The sequence below is a fragment of the Alternaria postmessia genome, assembly GCF_024291825.1.
Source record: "Alternaria postmessia strain BMP 2775 chromosome Unknown scaffold_67, whole genome shotgun sequence".
Classification (NCBI taxonomy): domain Eukaryota; kingdom Fungi; phylum Ascomycota; class Dothideomycetes; order Pleosporales; family Pleosporaceae; genus Alternaria; species Alternaria postmessia.
In genome coordinates this window covers 1-19,971 of record NW_026260140.1, presented here as the reverse complement: position 1 = coordinate 19,971, position 19,971 = coordinate 1, and the positions used below count along the sequence as shown (strand labels likewise).

General features: G+C 52.3%; 8 protein-coding genes across 8 annotated transcripts; 4 read left to right on the top strand and 4 right to left on the bottom strand.

The window, feature by feature from the left end:
- Positions 1-815: 815 nt before the first annotated feature.
- J4E82_008389 (uncharacterized protein) lies at positions 816-2,084 on the bottom strand (the record flags this gene model as incomplete). The annotated part of the gene is made up of 1 exon (XM_051734622.1): positions 816-2,084. One exon carries the CDS (start codon positions 2,082-2,084, stop codon positions 816-818), a length of 1,269 nt encoding a protein of 422 aa, XP_051585585.1.
- A 516-nt stretch (positions 2,085-2,600) lies between these two features.
- J4E82_008388 (uncharacterized protein) lies at positions 2,601-3,515 on the top strand (the record flags this gene model as incomplete). Its single annotated transcript, XM_051734621.1, has 1 exon — positions 2,601-3,515. One exon carries the CDS (start codon positions 2,601-2,603, stop codon positions 3,513-3,515), a length of 915 nt encoding a protein of 304 aa, XP_051585584.1.
- A 237-nt stretch (positions 3,516-3,752) lies between these two features.
- J4E82_008387 (uncharacterized protein) lies at positions 3,753-4,205 on the bottom strand (the record flags this gene model as incomplete). Its single annotated transcript, XM_051734620.1, has 1 exon — positions 3,753-4,205. The coding sequence occupies one exon, from the start codon at positions 4,203-4,205 to the stop codon at positions 3,753-3,755; it is 453 nt and encodes a 150-aa protein (XP_051585583.1).
- Positions 4,206-7,389: 3,184 nt separating this feature from the next.
- On the top strand, positions 7,390-8,755 carry J4E82_008386 (uncharacterized protein; the record flags this gene model as incomplete). The annotated part of the gene is made up of 4 exons (XM_051734619.1): positions 7,390-7,539; positions 7,591-7,799; positions 7,852-8,198; positions 8,247-8,755. The coding sequence occupies 4 exons, from the start codon at positions 7,390-7,392 to the stop codon at positions 8,753-8,755; spliced, it is 1,215 nt and encodes a 404-aa protein (XP_051585582.1).
- A 2,091-nt stretch (positions 8,756-10,846) lies between these two features.
- On the bottom strand, positions 10,847-11,951 carry J4E82_008385 (uncharacterized protein; the record flags this gene model as incomplete). Its single annotated transcript, XM_051734618.1, has 2 exons — positions 10,847-11,028; positions 11,084-11,951. The coding sequence occupies 2 exons, from the start codon at positions 11,949-11,951 to the stop codon at positions 10,847-10,849; spliced, it is 1,050 nt and encodes a 349-aa protein (XP_051585581.1).
- Positions 11,952-12,763: 812 nt separating this feature from the next.
- Positions 12,764-16,529, top strand: J4E82_008384 (uncharacterized protein; the record flags this gene model as incomplete). Its single annotated transcript, XM_051734617.1, has 3 exons — positions 12,764-13,113; positions 13,164-14,050; positions 14,410-16,529. The coding sequence occupies 3 exons, from the start codon at positions 12,764-12,766 to the stop codon at positions 16,527-16,529; spliced, it is 3,357 nt and encodes a 1,118-aa protein (XP_051585580.1).
- Positions 16,530-17,122: 593 nt separating this feature from the next.
- J4E82_008383 (uncharacterized protein) lies at positions 17,123-17,874 on the top strand (the record flags this gene model as incomplete). Its single annotated transcript, XM_051734616.1, has 2 exons — positions 17,123-17,245; positions 17,299-17,874. 2 exons carry the CDS (start codon positions 17,123-17,125, stop codon positions 17,872-17,874), a joined length of 699 nt encoding a protein of 232 aa, XP_051585579.1.
- A 62-nt stretch (positions 17,875-17,936) lies between these two features.
- On the bottom strand, positions 17,937-18,611 carry J4E82_008382 (uncharacterized protein; the record flags this gene model as incomplete). The annotated part of the gene is made up of 1 exon (XM_051734615.1): positions 17,937-18,611. One exon carries the CDS (start codon positions 18,609-18,611, stop codon positions 17,937-17,939), a length of 675 nt encoding a protein of 224 aa, XP_051585578.1.
- Between the last annotated feature and the right edge of the window lie 1,360 nt (positions 18,612-19,971).

The following is a 19,971-nucleotide window of genomic DNA, read 5'->3' as shown; positions in this document are numbered from 1 at the left end:
ATGTTTCTGCCACGAGGGCGGGGAACCGGTGCGCGCGTCGTACACAATATGCGAAAATTGATGAGGGAGGGGAGCAAGGGCAAGAAAGTTTGGAGGCCGAGCTAGGACTACCGCAAGGGTGCCAAATTAGTAGCATTGATGGGCAAAAAGTATTGCTGCTTAAGAACTGGCGGGATCGTCCTGTCTAATGCATTTGCTTCTTCTTTGTGCTGTTGTTGCGTCGATCAAAAACTCCTTTGAATCCTTTATCACATTTGGAATCATCTTGCTCCGTTGCCAACAGTTACAGAGACTCGGTACCTTCGACACTATGAAGCTTTCGGCTATTATCGCGGTCGTCGCCGCCTCGGTTGCGCTTGCATCGCCCGCAGCAGTGAGAAGTCTGGCTTTACCTGGAGGTTCCCCCAGCTAATCGATGGCGCAGGTCAGTCTTGAACGATCCGTCAAGGAAGTCAGAAATGCGGACGGCACTGTTGCCTCAGTCACCTGCGTTGAGTGCCCTTGTGATGGCTTCGCTGGGACATGCAAATGCGTATGTATCCCCTTTCCATTGGCAGACCATCAAGCTGATTGATTCAGATTCCCAACGGATGCTGCTGCATTACTTGAGCAAAACACAGCTTGACGAGACGATTTTTCTTTGGCATATTTGGCGTTCTTGACTACTATACACTATGTCTACATATTTTTGCAATCCAAAAAAGCGAAAAGATGGGGTGAGCGGAGAGGCGCCCGCGAAAGAATCGGATGCTCGCGCATAGTATAGACGTTTAGGGCGTAATACGTATTGGCGTAGTTCCGTCTTCTTTCCAATTCTACTTCGCTGCGCCTGCTTCGACGTTCTTTTCCGCCTCTTCTTTTTCTTCTTCTGGTCGGATCCACTTGCGGAAACCAATGGTCATGATGCCACCAATAGCAACCTGAAAAGCCTGGAAGATGATCGCAGGTATCTGCATCTTCGACTGATCGACCGGATCGATGTTGATGTACATGACCGACGTGAGGGGGACAACCATAGCAAGAGCCTTTGCCGGGCAACAATAACAGCATGCAATAACATCCTTCTTCGGCAACCACAAAGTAGCGGCTGTGAAGCATATGGCGAGCCATATAAAGTACAGCGCGATTGTGATGAAGACGATGAAGATGATGTTGGACGGCTTCACAGCCTCAAACGCACCAGAAGAAAACGCTTGATCGAAAGTCTGCCACACCATCGTGAGAAGCGCGATTGACGAAAGCTTGAGCAGTTTCCACTCGAAGAACACTTTCTTCGTCATCTTGGGGAACAGGCGTTGTACAATCTGTCCGACTAACATTGGAAGAAATAGCGACAGGCCGAGTTGCATGAAGACACGCTGGTAAATGCCGGCGTAACCAGAGCCGCGCTGGAGAACCTTGCTATACCACGATCCCGTAGAAAGATACATTTGCAGGATGATGGGCGTCAAAAAGGGACAGAGGAATTGGCCAATGACGGATTGAACTACCGTGAGTGCCGCGTTTCCATGAGCTTGTCTCGTCATGACAACGTTGCTGGACATTGTTGTAGGTGCGCTGCCGACGAAAAGGAAGCCGATCAGTAGCCATGGGTCCATGAAGTTGGGATTCGTCGCACATAGGCTGACAACGGCAAAGGTGGCTGCTGAACAGACGAGGTAGCATTGTAGTTGGACGAAGATGTGTAGCTTCCAGCGCATGTAGTTGGCGAGCATGACCCGTGTGTCCAGTGTGCAGCCGTTGATGAAGAAGATGACGGAGACTGCGAGGTATGTGACTACCGTCCGCTTTGTGCGCTGCTGTGAGGCTGGGACTTGGACTTGGGACGAAATGAGGACTACGGCGCCCATTGCGAGGAGGAACCATTGGTCTTTGACGAACCATTTCAAAATCTCCAAGGCTTTTGCATGCTTGGATGTCTTCTTCTTAATGGTCGGCTGATCACCTTCGGCGTCTGTTTGAACGTTTTCGAGAGGCTCAATAGGGTTTCGAGGTTCCAGTGTTGGCGGTCCGGTGTTGATGGAATCCATATTCGATGCTTCTGCGATGCGCTCTTCTGGTGTTGTCCCTCCGCTGCTTTCCATCGACGACCGGTTCGAAGGTGTCGCCGCTGTTCGTAGTTCGATGTCATTGTGCTTCCCCATCATGGAAGCTATCTGTGCCTGCTCGGACGTCTTACTCCCGATACTCACAGCATGCTCTGCAATGCGTCTTGGCCTTGAGATATGTGACTCTTCGGTAATATGACGGACGTAATCATGTAGCCGATTTGGCGTAGCCCGACGCGGGGACTTTACCCCAATGGTGCGGGGACGGGTAAACCCGGATCTCTACCAATGTTCTGACGAAACGACTGTCGTGCATCGTGAAGAGACAGTCTTGAGAAAACAATCTACGGGGTATCTAACAAAGTTGACATGGAGGGAGGTAGGTTGTACATGACGAGGCGGTCCGGTTAGTCAGCGCCAGGGCCGACATGCCCCCGCCCTTTGTTACGCTGCACGACGCAGACTCCACACATTGTCGTTCGCTTTTCCAGCATCACACATCACGTATAACCAGGCTTATAGCCGCACTTCGCTCGCTTCCGGTCTCTCCCAATGACGGCCCCTGCTTCTCCCGATGCCGACTCCAGCAGGAAGCTGATATGGGCACGCGTATACCAAGACCTCATCCAACACGCCATTCCCGACGCGCGCTTCAACTATGACTTCATGTCCTTCACCCCCGACTTCCGAGGCTCGGCCTCCGCAATCGACCGCCTAGTCTCCCTGCCATGTTATCAGTCGGCTAGCGTCATCCTCGTTACGCCCGACAACAGCCTCGAACAACTGCGATACAGAGCCCTGAAAGACGGGAAGAGGGTCTTGGTAGCGACATATAGGCTACGCAGAGGTTTCGTACTACTGCATCCCGGAAGGATCAGCGAGTCCAAGTACGAGATGGCTGCATGTCTAGACGGCATGGAGAAACCGGGGATAGGGAGAGCGGTGTCGCTTTCGCAGATGCGGGATGAATGCCTCAAGGTAGACATGTGCGCTATCGGGGGTCTCGTCTTCAACGCGCAGGGCGTGACGATATGGGAGGGTCACAATCTATTCGAGGTGCAGTGGGCTATGCTGCAGGATTTGAAGGTACTGCAGCCCAATACCCCCGTTGTTGCTGTCGCACACGCGTGCCAGGTGGTCGACGAGGCACAACTGGGTGTGGAGAAGGTAACACCAACGACGTCGGGAGAGGTACAAAGCGACTTTGTCGTTACGCCAGATGCACTGTACGAGGTGGCTGGCGCGGTGAAACCCACCGGTGCCCTGGACTTTGATACTGTAGATCCCGAGGGCATACAGAACATCCCCCCACTACAAGAGCTCAGAGGCATTCGCATGATGGAGCAAATCATGCAACGGGAGGGCTTTACTTCTGCAAAGGAAGAGAAGCCAGAGAAGCCACCTTCTGCAGACGAGCAGATGGGCATCAGCATTGTAGAGAAGCTGATGCAAGGTTACCGTGCGTGAGGACGTCACTCCCCATAGCCACCCACGTAGTTACAATATAGGTAAGTTTTGTTCGTGAAACACGACAAGATACTAAGTTACAAGGTATATCCACGACGAGCATGCGCCCTCTAGGAGAATTAAAGATTAGAAACCAGTTTATATACACATCAAACCCTCATGCAACAAAGCATCCTCCAGGACTCTTTGCGAAGCTGCTTGTTCTTGTAACACTCACTCAAATCATGCATATGTTCCCTACACCCCCGCTTTCCAACAACTCAACCCAGTAACCCTACCCATCTTCCCTCCATCTACAACAACCCTCCCCTTGCCCATCCTCACGACCACCTCCTCACTCCCCCATCCCAAACTTGCCTTACACAGCACACCCCTATCATCCTTCTCTACCTCTTCTCCTGCCAGGTCCTTTCCCGATTCTACTCCAGTGACCTCGATGGCCTGGACATGCTCCGGCCGTGTGCTTAGATCGAGGGATACATCGATGGGTATATGTATCGACCACGCGTTGCCCGATGTAGATGTGAACGTGGAAAGTTGTGGGCTTTGCGCCGAACCGATTGTGTAGTGTGATGGTGATCCGATGAGGGCGAGGGAGACGAGCGGGAGGGCTTCAATTGATTGGGACGTGGGTAATGGCGCAGAGGATGCGAGAGCGACAAGTGTGATGAATGTGAAGATGGTTTCCATGTTGTGCTGGGCTGACGCGCGAGATTCCGCGTCACGGTTTTGGATGTCTGTCGCTGGAAAGACGAGTTCGCGATGCGAGTCGTCTAGAACCTTGGACAAGTATCGGACCGATGAATGCACTCAAGAACCTTGGTATCGTAGCACGATGCGCTGCATCACGTCTCTGGTAACAGTCAACCTGCCTCCCTCGTAAAGTATATACACCCCACGTCCCCTAACCACGCCGCATTCCTGCCTCCCCACCCACGAAACGTACTACCAGTGGCACAGCAAAATGCGGCGGTTGCAGAATTCAAGACTCCAATCGAAACAATTTACGCCACACCCGCCTTGCCCAGGCGGCAGTCACTCGGCCACACTTTTCGCGGGAGCGCGGAGATTTTCTTTCAAACGTGTTGGTTGGGCGGCTGCGGGGGTTGGTTAGCCGCTAGGATTTTCTGGGGCGGGCGCTCGTGCTTGTGTGGATGGGTGTGCGGGCGTGGGATGCGTCGAAATCTGACTGCGCCGCATAGGCGCATCTGTGTGCATGCATAAAAGAGATAAGCAATGTGCAGGCGCGAAAAAGGAAGGAGATCGCTCGGAAGAAAGAGACACTATTGTGAGGATCTTTCCGGGACCTAAGGGGTGTGGTGTGAGGCTGTACTGTGGAGATAAGGGAAAAAGGAATATGGATGCTTATGAAAAGCACTGATATCTTTCAACAAACACTTCTTGGTGAACTGCTAAGAAAAGATCCGTGTAGCGAAATGTACTTTGCTCACGATAACAAAGTGCAAGGCTAGTCTACTGGATTCTGTGCAAGGCGACGTTGATGCTATGCTTCTTGCGTGCACTGCACTGTGTCAAAAGCATGTACCTAGGCGGTATGGCCTAAGAGATTGCCAGCTCAATCGAGACAAGCAAACTTGTCTTGTTCTGGCTTTGATGCTCGTCCCTATTTTGGTAGTCGTCTCAGCTGCATCGAAGAACGCATTCGGACTAGGAGGCTGCGGGTGGTCCTCCGACTCGCCGTGTTGCTGGACGGTACAGAGGTACATCGCACAACATGAAAACTTTGTTACTGCATATCGCCTACTTACTGCAAGCGTTGATCGTTTGAAACATGATCAATATTCTCGCACGAGTGAGATTCTTCTGAACCAGGAGCGTCTGCCGTGTCAGATGCCGATGTAAGGACCTCGGAAGTCAGCGCAAACTGAAGAATATAACCGTAGGGCGTTCCTGGAAGTGGACACCTGCTTACATTTTGCTCAAGCCTGGGTGCGGTGTTGCGGATGTCATCCTGAAAGACTGAAGATCAGCGGTAACCCAGTACATCGTAGGAACATTGCAACCGATCGCATGGGTTGTGCGACAGATGCGTCAACCACGGCTTGAAAGGGGTGCAGCGAGTGCGAGTCCGAAAAGCTCTTTGTTGCGCAATTCTGAACAGAGGTCGGCCTGTTCTCCGACTTTGGATACGGTTTCGCCATCATGACAGCAGAACTCTACTCCAGGAGTTCTTTCCGTTCCGTAGTTGGGCTTTCGCTCGGGGGCCTGGTAACGTTCCCCGACATTTTGACAGAAAGGTACCAGGCGGGAAGGACGTTGAGCTGAGGCCAATTAACGTTGCGAGAGCCGGACAGGCGTCCAACCGGGCAATAATAGGTGCGGAGTTGTTTCCAGGAACTCGGAAGTGCTGCGCAACCCTGATGCCCGCGACGGTCATGTCGCAATCGTCCCTTGGAATTCGCGGCTCCACCTCTTGTAGTATGACCCATTCAGGTCTTGCAAGCAAAACTCAACGACGTGGTAAACTGCGATACCCTTGCTGAGATATCTTGCCGTCTTCTGGTCGTCGGCATAACCGAGGAACAGTTGCCAGGCAAGCCATTGACATATCTTCGGACAATTGACCGTTGCCGTACAACTATATTCTAAGCATGGGTTTCAGCTTTGCGAACCATGGTCGTTCGTGCGACAGACTCTGCGTCCAAGACGCGATAATAGCGCTGTGGATGATGCAAGTTTGGAGCCAAATCCAGGTCGTACAGTGCCTCCATCAAGTGCCGACGGCCACGATAACGAGTCAGTCAGTGCGCTAGGTACTCGTGAAACCCTGCGGTATATGTGCTTAAGCCGAGGCTTCTAAGTAGTTTGGCGACATCCTCTGGCTATTGCATTGAACGCCATCAGCCATGGTATGTCATGGCAGGAATAAAGGTAAAGTTTAAGAACAGCCGCTCTGTGCAAACCTGTCAGTGAGGATCAATGCAGGTTCAGGAACCGTCCGGCTTGTGGATACAAGTTCCCGCGCTTAGCACTGCAGAGCACTTCCCCATCGAGAAAAACCGGCAGTGAGTCGTAGAATAGTCGAAACCAACGGTTAAAGACATACTGCGCGATGATGCTGCCGATCAGCGGCGACAGCTGGCAGCTCCGAGGAGCCTGGATTGGAGGTTGCTAGCGTTCATTGTCTGTGTAGAAACTAGCCAAGAAGCGGAAGGCACGGAAGATGGAGCCAGTGCAGCCCTTACAGGATTTTCGGTGACTAATCCCAAACATGGTTAGTTCTCACGTGGCCGGTCAACATCGCGAAACTCGATTGAGCGGCACGCGTCTAGGCACCTCCAAAAGCACGACATGGAGCATCACTGCCGTTACTCAAGCCGCTCTTTTGAGTTTTGCTACTGCAAGCTTCCTTTGAGTAGTGGTGGCGTCTCAGACCTATGCAAATATACCAATGTCATCCCTACTCAGCGGCCTGCGAGACGCTGGTGCGCGCTGATCGCCTACTCCTACTTCCGTCATGTCCGTTTACTTTCAATGGACAATCTCGTTTACGGCAATCATTACTACTGCCGTCAGCTTCTACGCGTCCCCAGCTAGCCCTGTCAACGCATGAACGACTTCGCCAAATCCATAGTTCGAGGTCCTAGCTCCGCGGGAAAGCGACCCTCTTGGTAATGGTGTCTCCCTGAAACGGACCAGACCCTGGAATGAGTGCTGGGAGCCCGCCCGTAGACCCACATCTCTCGTGGCGGCACTCATTATGCGGTGCCCTCTATAGCTCCACCGTGCTTGTTCGGTAAGGAATCCAGCTACGTAAAAGATCCTGAGCCCCCCATAATGGTTGGTCGTGCTCTACTGGGGCTCCTCCTCGCCGTGTGAGCGTCAACTGCTTCGACAACATACCAACATCACCATGGCTGTCCCAAACAGAGGGCCTGAGCTGCTCGCAGTCAACATCGCCTTCACCACCACTGCGATCCTGGCTTGTGCATTGAGGATATTTGTTCGTGTCAAAATGGTCAAGGCATTTGGCCGAGATGACTGGTTAATGGTCTTCGCAACAGTAAGTGTGGACTGACCAAATAACTGGGGCACGGCCTGACTAGATGTTCAGCTCTTCTTCATCTCTTACTCAACTTCGTCTTGCATCGGTATACACTATGGAACCGGACGCCACCACCACGATCTGTCTACCGACGGCATACAGAAGGCAAGGCATGCCTGGTATTTTTGCTATCTGTTCTACTCCGTAGCCATGATATGCGCGAAGATTTCTATCGGGTTCCTTCTCCTACGGATTAGTATTCGTAAAATCCATACATGGTGAGTAAATCCACATGCAAGTCATGTTTGCGACCTGGACTAAGAACATCAGGATCATCTGGAGTGCAATGTGTGTCTCGGTCATCGCTGGAGGCGCCTTTTTCTTCGTTTGTCTGTTCCAGTGCTACCCGGTTTCTTACATGTGGGATCGCACTTCGCAACAAGGAAAGTGCGTTGACAACACTGTCATCTCCGCGCTTGGCTATGTCTACAGTGTGTTCAGCATCATCACCGACTTCACCTTCGCGATTATTCCTGGCTTCTTGGTATGGCATTTGCAGTTGAAGAGGAGGACTAAGGTCGCTTTGATTCCTTTGATCACCATGGGCTGCATTGCGAGTGCGGCGGTCATCGCGCGATTGCCATTCATCCACTACTTCAACGCACCTGACTTCCTGTGTATGTCTCCCCTTAACTACTGTCGTTACCAAGTACTAACTCTACTAGGGTCGACGACTGATATCGCTATCTGGTCATCGGTTGAACAAGGCCTTGCTATCACAGCTGGTAGCCTTGCGACTCTCCGCCCACTCTTCTTCATTGCCATGCACAAACTTGGACTCTCTACGCGCCCATCTGGCGCATATCGACCTTCCGCATACGGCATGTCTGCCCCTTTACCCGGTAACGCCGCCCCCGCTTCCAAAGCCGACAAACTCCGGCCCGACATGTACAAACTCTCAGCCACTGTGCAAACACGCACTTCCGACGACGAAATAACGCGAGATGCATCCTTCCCGAAATCGCCTAACTGGTTCGGTGGCACCGGCGCTCCTCCCAATTCAAAGAAGAGCACGCGCGTCGACAATTCAGACAACGATAGTCAAAGGAGTTTGAGGATCAAGAGCTCAAGGAGCAGTGAGGAGGATAATTTCCAGAACGGCATCTTGGTGTCAAAGTCATTCTACATTACGGATGAAGAGAGGGGATCGGTTCTGTCTGCACCATACAGATGATGAATTTCAGCAATCTACCCACAATCACTTTCCTCAAATCATCTCAACGAAGCCGTCTGGGGTTGCCCCTGATCCTGAAAGACGGACATTACGTCGTTGCGTTTCAGCTTTGATCAAGATTGCCGCATAGACAGAAGGTGTCTCAAGAAAGCAACACCAACACCATTTTCGCATATCCAAAGTGATGCGATCCCCCACATGTTCGCTTGCCCTTGTAACTGCGAACGAACATGACCGCCACGAGCGCCATGGCTTTGGATCTACGAAAGAAGCAAGACCTAGGCTACAAGACACACGGTTCATCCAGAGCCGAAAAAGGACACCGAAGACTCGTCTCGGTAATCGCAAACAATCTGGAATCCATCCGCCCCACAGCGGCTTGAGTCGCAAGCTATACTTGACTCGCTTGGTTGACCTTGGAATTTATCAGCATCAAGGCGCGAAACACAGGTGCATGATCACCACCATTTATGTTATACCCCATCCTTGTACATTACAAAAGCGACATGACAGTTTTTTATACCCCTGTATACATGAGCATATTCTACCTAATGAACAATGTAAAGATCCTAGCATACTCAAAGGCATGATGTGACAGATGATTATGGACAAGTCAGTAACTTGCTAGATGTCGACTGCCGTCCGGGCGAGTACCTTGGTGTGTGCTATTCCAAGTCCCCGCGATGACATCTCAGTGACACCAGACACTAGGATGCCGCAACCTTAAAAAGCATTGTATGCGAACGCGAACAACAAACTGCCGCAGTCTCGCAAGGCTTCAGAACGACACACAAGTAAACGTAAGCTAGCTAGCACCCATTGCACCTGCCTTTACGATCATCTCAACTACCCCTTTCACAACTGTAATCGCTTCACGATCATCAACGTCCAAACCACCAGCCCCAACATCTGATAATTCCAGCCAAGAGAACCCGCCGAACACCACCGACCGGTCAACGTCGCACCTATGCTCTACACAAACGCTAGATCGACGACTACATCCTTGCACCAATCGAGCGATCAACCGTTGAGGCTACCATACCAACAACCGACCATGCAAACCTTCTTTTCGCACCACGACACACCAACGGATTTGACCGATTAGTGATGTCGTCGAATAGCTCCGTCATGTTGATGAAAGGGAGATTTAGTGCGCTGTTTTGACCTGGTACGCTATCCGCTCCCATCATCACTCAACCACCGCCGTCCCGTCATCTAGTCTCCATACCACCTAGCACCCTCGTTTCGCTTGGGAACCGACGTCGTTTAACGTTTCTCCCTCTACCACCACCCGTGCATATTAGTCCCTCCTCCGATCCCATACATACATACTTCCGCCAATCGTATTCAGACGACGCAGACTCGGGGCGCAAAAGGCCCGATTTTGATCGCGATCTTGGTACGCTAGCATCGCCCGCTCTGCACCAGACCCAACGCTGAAGCCAGGCCCTTCCTTCCCGCTACATAATTCCAACTCCCGGCCAGAAGGTCCGTTTGGTACGCTAGGTTAAACCCGATTCCTGACTGAGCGGCAGTGAGCTAGCGTTGCTCCGGTCTTCTTCCAGCCTTTTTCGCCGCGCGGTGGCGGTGGGGGAAGATTTACGACGTACATGACCATGGGTTTCAGATGACAGATGCCTGGGAACCGCGGTTCATCTATATATGGGGCTGGTGATTTGGAAGCATCTGGGTTTTTTGTGGAGATTGGTGAGTGTGGCAGCCGGCTGGCGTGCATTTTAGCTTGATGACATGTTGGAGGCTAGCAGATCGGAGGACGATCATAAGAGTTAGATGGCTCCGGAATCTTGGACACATCGACGTGTTGCCCTTGTCGTTGATCGAAAATGTGGTAAATAGCATGGATGTTCTGGGCCTCTACAAGTGAAGATGAGTATACAGTATGCTGAGATAGCCGAGGTGGCGAGACGGCCGGCAAGCGAGATTGAATGTAGTCAAGACTTGGAGAGACGGTTCTGGACCACAGCTCCCACGAGGCTGAGGCGAGTAGGTATATCACATTGCATAGATTGCATTCCTTATCTGATTTCAAGTATATACAGAACTACTACTTCCTGTGCGAATAACGCCCGTTCACGTACAGCACGAGCAGTCATTGCAGCTCGAGTCACGGATAGTCGGCGGCACAGCACATGTCTTCTGAGGTGTGTACGGAAGCGTAGTCGTAGGCGGCGCTGGAGCATTGATTGTCGTTGCCTTGACCAGAACCGGGATAGCAGCTCCAGTCGCAAGACGGAACTCACGGTGACCGAGAACTACGTCGTCATTAGTAAAAAAAGTTATCACCAAACTAAGGAAGAGGAAGCTTACCCCGCAGCAGACTTCCAATCTCACCAGAGTGCGAGATAATGGAGATGTACGTGCTATCATCATTGCTGATGATATCGTCGAGCACAACCTTGGACCTCGCATCCTGGTTTGCGCGCGGCTCCGCGAAAAGCTCAGTCCAGTATGGGTCTTCCTCGGCAAACCCCTTCTCGAACTTGAAGCCGGGGAAGTTCTTCTTGATGTAAGACTTGCTATGACGGCGATCGCAAGTATGCGCACTGATACCCTCTCTCAGAAACTCCTTGACGACAGGCACAAAGGGGTTCTTGCGCGGAAGAGGCACACCCTCAAAGTTAAGCTTAGCAGTGTCGAGACAGCGGTGCAAAGGACTCGTATAGAAAGTCTCGGGCGGAGATATCTTTTCGTCCTTGATGAGATGTTTCCAGAAGGTATTTACAACTTTGGCTTGCTCGATACCGGGTTCTGTGAGCTGCGCATCAGCCCACGTGACGGTGCCGTTGCCGTCTAACTCGGACCAGTAGCAGTTCCACGCTGGGGTGCCAAAGTAGGACTCAGCGGCGTTGTGGAAGCCTTCACCGTGGCGGCCCATGAAGAAGAGGGTGTAGCGCTCATTGCGCGGTGCCTTCTTGTTCAAGGTGGAGAGGTAGTGGGCGAGACGCTGCCATTGGGTTGCGTGCTTGCGATTTGGGTAGGAAGAGTCGCTTGGGTAGGTTCGGTTAATTAGACCAAAGTTGCTGCTCAGGAAATCGAAGGTCGAAGGGTCGGTGGTGTTGTCGTCTTGTTGGAAGATACCGGTCACGACAGTGTAGTTGATAGTCTTCGCGTGATGATACGCGTTGACCGAAGAGGCCGCGGCCAGAAGACCGTAGAGAAGCGATGGCGCAAGCATGTTGGGCAGATCAAGTATTAGATTATTGCAAGGAAATTCAACGCTTGTCAAGTGGGAGAACATTGGTTCATGGCGTTTATTTAAGACATGCGTGTTGTCGGATGTCTTTGCGCCGGCTGTACAACGGTGAACATGGGGAAGAGCCGTTTATATTGCTGGTAACCAATCATTAGCAAACGTGATTCGGCAGCATTGCCTGACGGGGTCTGGCGCATGCGGAAGGAAGTCGACCTTCCTGTCGCGTCGGTGGCCAAGGACGTCTTGCGATGGGCCGATGAAGATCAAAAGCGTGGTGGAGACGAAGCGTGGTGTATGGTATGGCCGTGATTGGGAGGAAAAACTCATTCGACGTGCTCACGATGCTGCACATGGAGAACTTGTGGTCCACGAACCCGGTTTCCGGTGCTGTCAAACCTCTTGGGGAACGTATTGACTGGAATAAGTGAAGCTGCTTCTGACATCCATGGAAGCCATATGGAGGAGCTTGATTCCGAAGAAGTACAATGGGAAATTGGATATGTGGTATCCGACCACTTCGGTGCTTATGTTAGATTGCGACAAGAGATGGCATCTCGCTGTCGGACACGGTTAACCCAAAAGGATTGAGTGAGCATGTCTAGTGCACATGCAGTCAAGATATCAGGACCGAGACGGCCGCGATGTCGGTGTTGGAAGTGAAAGGTCGCCCACGTGCAAGAGGTACCTGCCAAGGCCATCGGCTGTAGCTGCCCTGGCCCCAGCCGCGGCTCCACAAAAAATGTTGAAGCTGTCGCGAAGAGCATTCTCAACTGCACAGCATCCTTAGCCCAAAGATGTTCGAGAACTTGTGCGCGCTCCCAGTGGAGCACGATATTTTTGTGCAAGCGATACATCCAGAAGAGCCCGTTATATCTGTAGGCTTGGCTAGCGGCCATGTCCAGACTTTCAGGCTGCCTTCTGACGCGACCGACGACGACGACGATGACACGGCGCCAGCCTCGGAGAAAGGCTTTGGTACCATAGACAATGTCTGGCGCACACGGCGACACAAGGGAAGCTGTCGAACACTCGGATACAGCGTTGATGGTACGTCGCTGTACTCGGCAGGAACAGATGGCATCGTCAAGGTCGCAGACTCCATGACCGGCCAGGTCACTGCGAAGATTGCTGTACCGCTAGATCCGTGAGTAGCGACATTGCAAGAATCACGTGAGTATCATTAACACTTCACAGCGCCAATGGTGGCATCGATGCGCCTACGCTCGTCTACGCCCTTTCTCCGCAATCGCTCATCCTCACAACCGACTCCGGCGCACTGCACATCTACGACATTAGGAACCTCAAGGGTGGCGAAAAGGTCTCCCTGAAGCCCGAAAACTCACACCGTCCGCACGATGACTACGTCTCCTCCCTCACACCTCTACCACCCACGCAAGCGAGTACCAGTGGCTTCAGCAAGCAATGGGTCACAACAGGTGGCAGCACACTGGCAGTCACCGATCTGCGGAGAGGAGTCATGGTTCGCAGTGAGGACCAAGAGGAGGAGCTGCTTTGTTCCACCATTGTCACCGGGCTACCAAAGAAGGGCTCGAGTGTAGGTGAGAAGGTCATAGTAGGTGCAGGCGACGGTGTTCTCACACTGTGGGAGCGCGGAGTATGGGACGACCAAGACGAGCGCATCATCGTCGACCGCTCCAAGGGAGGCGGCGAGAGTCTGGATTCCATCACTGTCGTACCAGACGGTGTTGGACCCGGCGGCAAGCACATCGCAGTAGGCTTGGGCAACGGAGACATTCGATTTGCTAAGCTCGGCCCGAATAAGATTGTCTCGGAGCTCAAGCATGACGAGCTGGCCAAGGAGAGCGTCATTGGTCTCGGCTTCGACGTTACTGGTCGCATGATAAGCAGCGGTGGAAAGACCGTCAAAGTGTGGGGAGAGAAGACCTGGCAGGACGTTGATGAAGATGATGAAGATGATGAGGAGCCTGCCAATGGCAAGCGAGACCACGAGAGCGAGGATGATGGTGATAGCGACGAGGATATGGATGATAGCAGCGAAGAGGACGAGCCAAAGCAGAAGCGCAAGAAGAGAAAGAAGAACAAGGGCGGGCAGGCCCCGGGTCATGGCATCACTCAGTTTCTTGGACTTGCGGACTGAAGCAGCCGTATCGGGTGTTGTTAACGACAGCGAAGTAATGTATAAACCATTCCCAAACATTTGATGTCGCCAGCTCCTGCCTATTCATAATGGCCCCCACTCCGAGTCGGGCCTAGGCCCGACTGTCGTACCTGCTGAAACTGCGACCTCACTTCCCACCTCAGTTCCAGCATCACCACTACAACAATATGGCTAGTTATAAAAAGTCCTATTCACATATCGAGCATGCTTCGACTTGTCCATGCGCAACGAATGCGCAAGGTGCAGTGCTTCCGCCCAGCTCAGTACGCCGGTATCGCTTACTAACTCGTGATGTGTCAGATGACTGCAACTGCTTCTACTCTGCTCTCTCCAAGACGGCTGTATTCCAGCCCGCTACGCTCGAAGGCCCCGCCGGTGTTGACGGCCGGCTAGATGAGATTGCACAAACGCATGTCAGAGATTTTGTGGCGGAGAAGAGGTCTCAGGGGGGCGAGCGACCTAATGTGCCCCCGTCGAAGCTTTATCAACCGCTCATAGACGGCGAAATACGCGTCTTGGAGTTATATGCAGGAGAACCCGGAAGTCCACTTAAAGGAGCTCTACACACAGTTAGCATCGACTTCTCGCATCCTGCAAGAGAGGAGCAATATACTCAGCCTTTCGACAATCCAGCAAACACAAGCAGGAGAACCTTGACCTTCACGAGGCATACCAACCATGCCGTTTCGCTTGTTACAGGGGGACCTGTGTGGTTTACCGCACTGAGCTATGTCTGGGGCGCACCCGTCTTTGACCACACAGTAGCGTTCGAGCATGGTGAGTTGAAGATTACAGCAACCCTCGCAGGGGCCTTGGAACACATGCGCTCCACTCAGCATAGTGTGGTCATGTGGGCGGACCAGATCTGCATCAACCAGGAAGACAAGGCAGAGAAGGTGCAACAGATCCCACTCATGGGGATGATATACACACATGCGACGGAAACCCTTATATGGCTCGGCGACGAAAACGGAGAGGACCCGGCCCTCGCATTAGACTTGATGGAAACCGTCTACGTGCGTCTGCAAGGGACCGATGCGCAAGTAACGCCCGCCGACTTTTCGAGGCTGGACTTTCCACCCAGCGATGACCGAGCATGGTGGGCAGTCCGCCAATTCCTCCGGCGACCCTGGTTTGGCAGGCTGTGGACCATTCAAGAAGCTGTTCTTTCAAGAAACCTGTTTGTAAAATGCGGCAAGGCAGAGGTCTGCTGGGATGACTTTGCAGCGTGGTGTTACGACTTGAGAGAAACCCACATTCTCAGCTGGCTAACAGCAGATGTTGTGCTGAAGGAGAAATACGGCGAGGTTACCAATGCTTGGACGCTGCCACCACAAGGGGCGACGGTAGTCAATTCGATACAGGCTGATCGCCTGCACGGCTTGACACTTGTCCAAAAAGAAGCCTTACTGACTATCCTGGAGTCTACGCGGTATGCTCAGGCGACCGAGCCGAAAGACAAGATTTACGGCGTACTGGGTATAGCAGATTCGACCGTCGTACCGGATTATAAAGGATCCACCAGAGAGGTATACCACAACGCCTGCCTGACGGAGATTCCGCTGCGTATATACGAGCTGCTGAGCTGCGTCGACCACGAGGAGCCGCTTCGGCCATCATGGGTACCAGATTGGAGCGCACCTCGTGTGACAAAAGCCCTGGGCTACTTGACAAAGTCTTGGGCTCTATATTGTGCGGGCGGTAGACCCGTCACAGGCGCGCAGCTACCCAAAGTGGTCTTGAGCGATGACAAACGCGAGATCACGCTCTGTGGTAAGGTCGTCGATACAATTGCCATCATAGGCAATGTTAGCAACGACCCTTTCCTTGATATCACCAATCCGCCGCTGAGCAACAGTGATTTGAGATCCTACGCGGAGCTGGTCATGGGTGCAGGTCGAACACAGACCTACCTCCTACTAGGCACTTCAACCTACGAGGCCTTTCTACACACACTACTGGCAGGACGCGATGGCACAGGCGTCTTAGCTCCCTCCGCGGATCACAGCGAGGTCTTTGGCTTAATTCTCGATGCCACGACAGGAAAATCTCTCTCCCTTCCCGGCCAGACTATGAGCATCCGGCGGCAGAAAGGCTACTTCAACCTCGACAGTCTCAAGACGAGGAAGCCAGCCAAGATCTTGGAAGACTTGAATACGGCGCTCCGGGCCGCCTTAGAGATGCGGCGATTTGCTGTAACCGAGAAGGGCTACTTTGCGCTAGTGCCGAGAGGTGTGCAAGTCGGTGATAAGGTCGCTGTATTCGATCGAGCATGTGTACCTTTTGTGATGAGGCAGATCCAAGTTGAAGGGGATGGCAAGAAGTTCGAGCTTTTGGGCGAAGCATACGTTCATGGTGTCATGAAGGGGGAAGTAATGGCTATGGAGGATATCGAACTTCAGGATATCACGCTTCTCTGAGTGCATCACATGTGGTCTACCATCTCGACAGACACCCACACATCGCGATCCGGTCGGCACTTCTACACTAGCGGCAATGCGTCAACCAGGACGTGAGCAAGCCTCTTCATATGAGGCGGCACTCTATCCCCGGGTATCTTGGCATTTTTCGACCCTGCAATTTACACACGGCTAAGCCATTGGCTAAAGTCAAGCTCGCTTAAGCCCTTCGAAGAACATTCGACACGTCTTAATACATTGCTTAATCTAATCGCGTTGCAATTACAGCGATGCGGCCTGGCTGATCCGGGTTTTGGAAAGTATAGCGCCGGGTGGTAGCACGTGGTTGGGGTGTGTGAAGTGGTGGCACGGTATGCAGTTGGTGGACACGAAGGAAATGCTCCGTTGCCTGGGGTAGTGAAGTGGAACTTGTACGCATTCGGAAACATCGATGCGACATCATCGGGCATGTAATATATCTGCAAACCTTGGGTTTGAGTCCGAGGCTTGGGTGGTGGCGTGGAGAAGTTAGTTATAAGCAACGCGAATGACATGAACATCACAGCATCGAGCTCAACACCAGCACTCCAGCCAAAGTAACATCAACCTTTACAATGAAGCTCTCTACATCGCTCGTTCTCGCTGCAGCAGCTACTTCAACATCCGCACACACCATCTTCCTCAGTGTCAATGGCGGCGCAGTAGGAGACGGTGTCCGCGTCCCCACATACGACGGTGTAAATCTCTTGCTCCCCCAAGACCCGTTGCTCTCCATCTAACCCTTTCGCAGCCCATAAACGACGTTTCCTCGAACGACATAGTCTGCAACGGCGGCCCAAACCCCACCGCGAAAACCTCCACCGTCATCACCCTACAAGCCGGCAGCACCGCGAAACTAACATGGCGCCACACCCTGACCTCCGGTCCTAGCGACGTCATCGATTCAAGCCACAAGGGACCCGTCATGGCCTACATGAAGAAAGTCAGCGACGCAAAGACCGATTCCGGTATCGGCGGAGGCTGGTTCAAGATCAGCGAGGACGCCTTTGACGGCTCGAAATGGGGCGTTGACCGGTTGATTGCGAACCAGGGCGTGCAGACGGTTACGATTCCCAAGTGCATTGCTCCGGGACAGTATCTGCTAAGGGGCGAACTGATTGCGCTGCATTCGGCCAGTTCGAGCATGGGCGCGCAGTTTTATATGGAGTGTGCGCAGATTAATGTTACGGGTGGGGAGGCGAGTAAGACGCCGGCGACGGTTTCTTTCCCCGGTGCGTATAAGCAGAATGATGCAGGGATTTTGTACAACTTGTACACTGGGAGCAAGACGTACACGAGTCCTGGACCGGCTGTTTTCAAGTGCTAGATGATGTGGTGGGAGGAAGATATTTGATTGTAAATAGCTCGTAGCTTCTAACATAGGATATCTTACACCAACTCCAATGTCCATCTTTCCCAATCTGCAGTTTTGATCTTGTGGATCAAGTTGTCTCGATCCCCACGACTTTGCATATCTGCTACCCCGACCCGCTGCGCAACTTTCGCCTCCTGATCAACCCAGCTAAGTAGTAGGACATCCATGCAGCTAAGTGGGTAGCTGAGACCGTCCTCCCATTTCTCCTTCTTGTGGAACAGATTCCCGTTCAAGAACATACAGCAATCATAAGGCGCCGACATGTCCAGTCGCTCTCTGTCGAGTTTGATTTGAACACCGGGGAAACCACCGAAGTCATTCCCGTAGAGATCTCTCATCAGGCAATCGAAATCAGCGCTCATAAGACATGCGCCCTCGATGGTGATGTAGGAGCCTTCTTGGACCGCACCGTAGATATTGCGCTCGTCTTGCAATATCATGTGCTGATCAATAAGCTTAGGATCGAATCTCTTGGCATGAATTTGCTCCGCATCATCGATAGATGTTTGTGGGATCCAAATTGCACAACGTACTTCACCTTCCAGACCGGCCCAAGTCCAGGTAGGGGCTGTGTATATGGGTGGTGAACGGAGTCTGTAGTAATGGCTCTTCCAGTTCAAGGCGTCTGCTAGGCACACGCTCCAGATCCCTGCCCAATATGTTCCAAGTTCGCCACTTTGATTCAACATTTTTGCGACGCCAGCGATGGCGTGAAGTTTATCGATTGGTACTGTTAAGGAGCGGGATGAGAATTCCCTGACACATCGATTCCATGCTCTGATTTTATCCCAGAACACGGCTTCAGATCCGCATTCTGATATCTCTTGCGTGTTGTGATCATTGTGGCGAGGTAAATTGTTTTCTTGACTTAAGGCCTCAGTGACAAAGCGTTGGCACTGCGGCTTTGAATATCCGGCACCGTGGATCTGACGATGTACCTCTTTGTCTGAAGCTTCACACCAAAATGCCTGAGCGCATTCCCACCACATCTGCCGTGTCGTGTAGTGTAATATACGAGGTGCTAGTATTCTCTCTTGTGCAGCCCACCCGCGTGTAGCCAGGACTGACCCGTTGATCTCGCCGTCCGATTGGAGACCCTTCTCGCATAAGCAATAGCTTTGTTCTTTACCCATCATGGGCGAGCAAAGTACATTCCGAGCGTTCAAGATTCCTTTGCTGCTATCCTCAGCAGCAGTTGCGGATATCATGAGAGCCGACAACCCATAATAAGAAGCCATTTTCCCTGACTCTTGAGCCCAGTCTTCACCATTGTCTTGAATGATACACAGTGCATCTATCCACAGGTATCGAAAGTGTAACCGCCGCGTGATCTCGATCGCGTCCCTGAAGCTTTTTGGAAGCAGCTCAAGTTTGATGGCCTCTTGGAATTGAGCCAACAGTGCGTTGGTGAGCTTCGTCGGTCCTTTGCTACCCCAACAGTGAGACAAGACTACGTATCGACCCAACGCATCATTGCTTGTTCGCAGTGTAGGTGATATAGAAGGATCGGCTGAAATTTCGATAACCCGCTTTGGAAGTGCAACTGGAACTGACTGAGAGCAGCGAGCGTGCAATTTGCACTGGCTGATCCATTGAACGATCAGGTCGAAGCAGCTGCTTCCACGCGGGTCGGGATGTACTGGTCTCATTACTCTCGTATGCCAGTTGTGGTAGTTGTTGTAGATGTTGAGCTCTAGATGGTCTCGAATCAGTAATTGAATCGTTTTCAATCGCACTGCAACACACGTTTTGGTTCTTCTCGGTAGCAACATTCTAGGGTCTGATCATAGCCATCGTGATCAGGTCCATCTCCGGCTTCGAAAGATGCTCTCGCGAACAAACCCCAACCGTCTTCGACAACAATTTGGCCTGACAATTCCGACACGCGATCACGCCAGCGAGAGGAGCTTCGAAGCATGGCACAAAAGAATGCGCAGCCACCACAGCCAACCCGATCTGGTCCGAGACTCTGAGATTTGAGCAGTAGCTCGTCATAAAGACCAAGGATTCGTCGTTTTTTGGGGGGGGGGGGGGGGTGGGGGCAGTGGG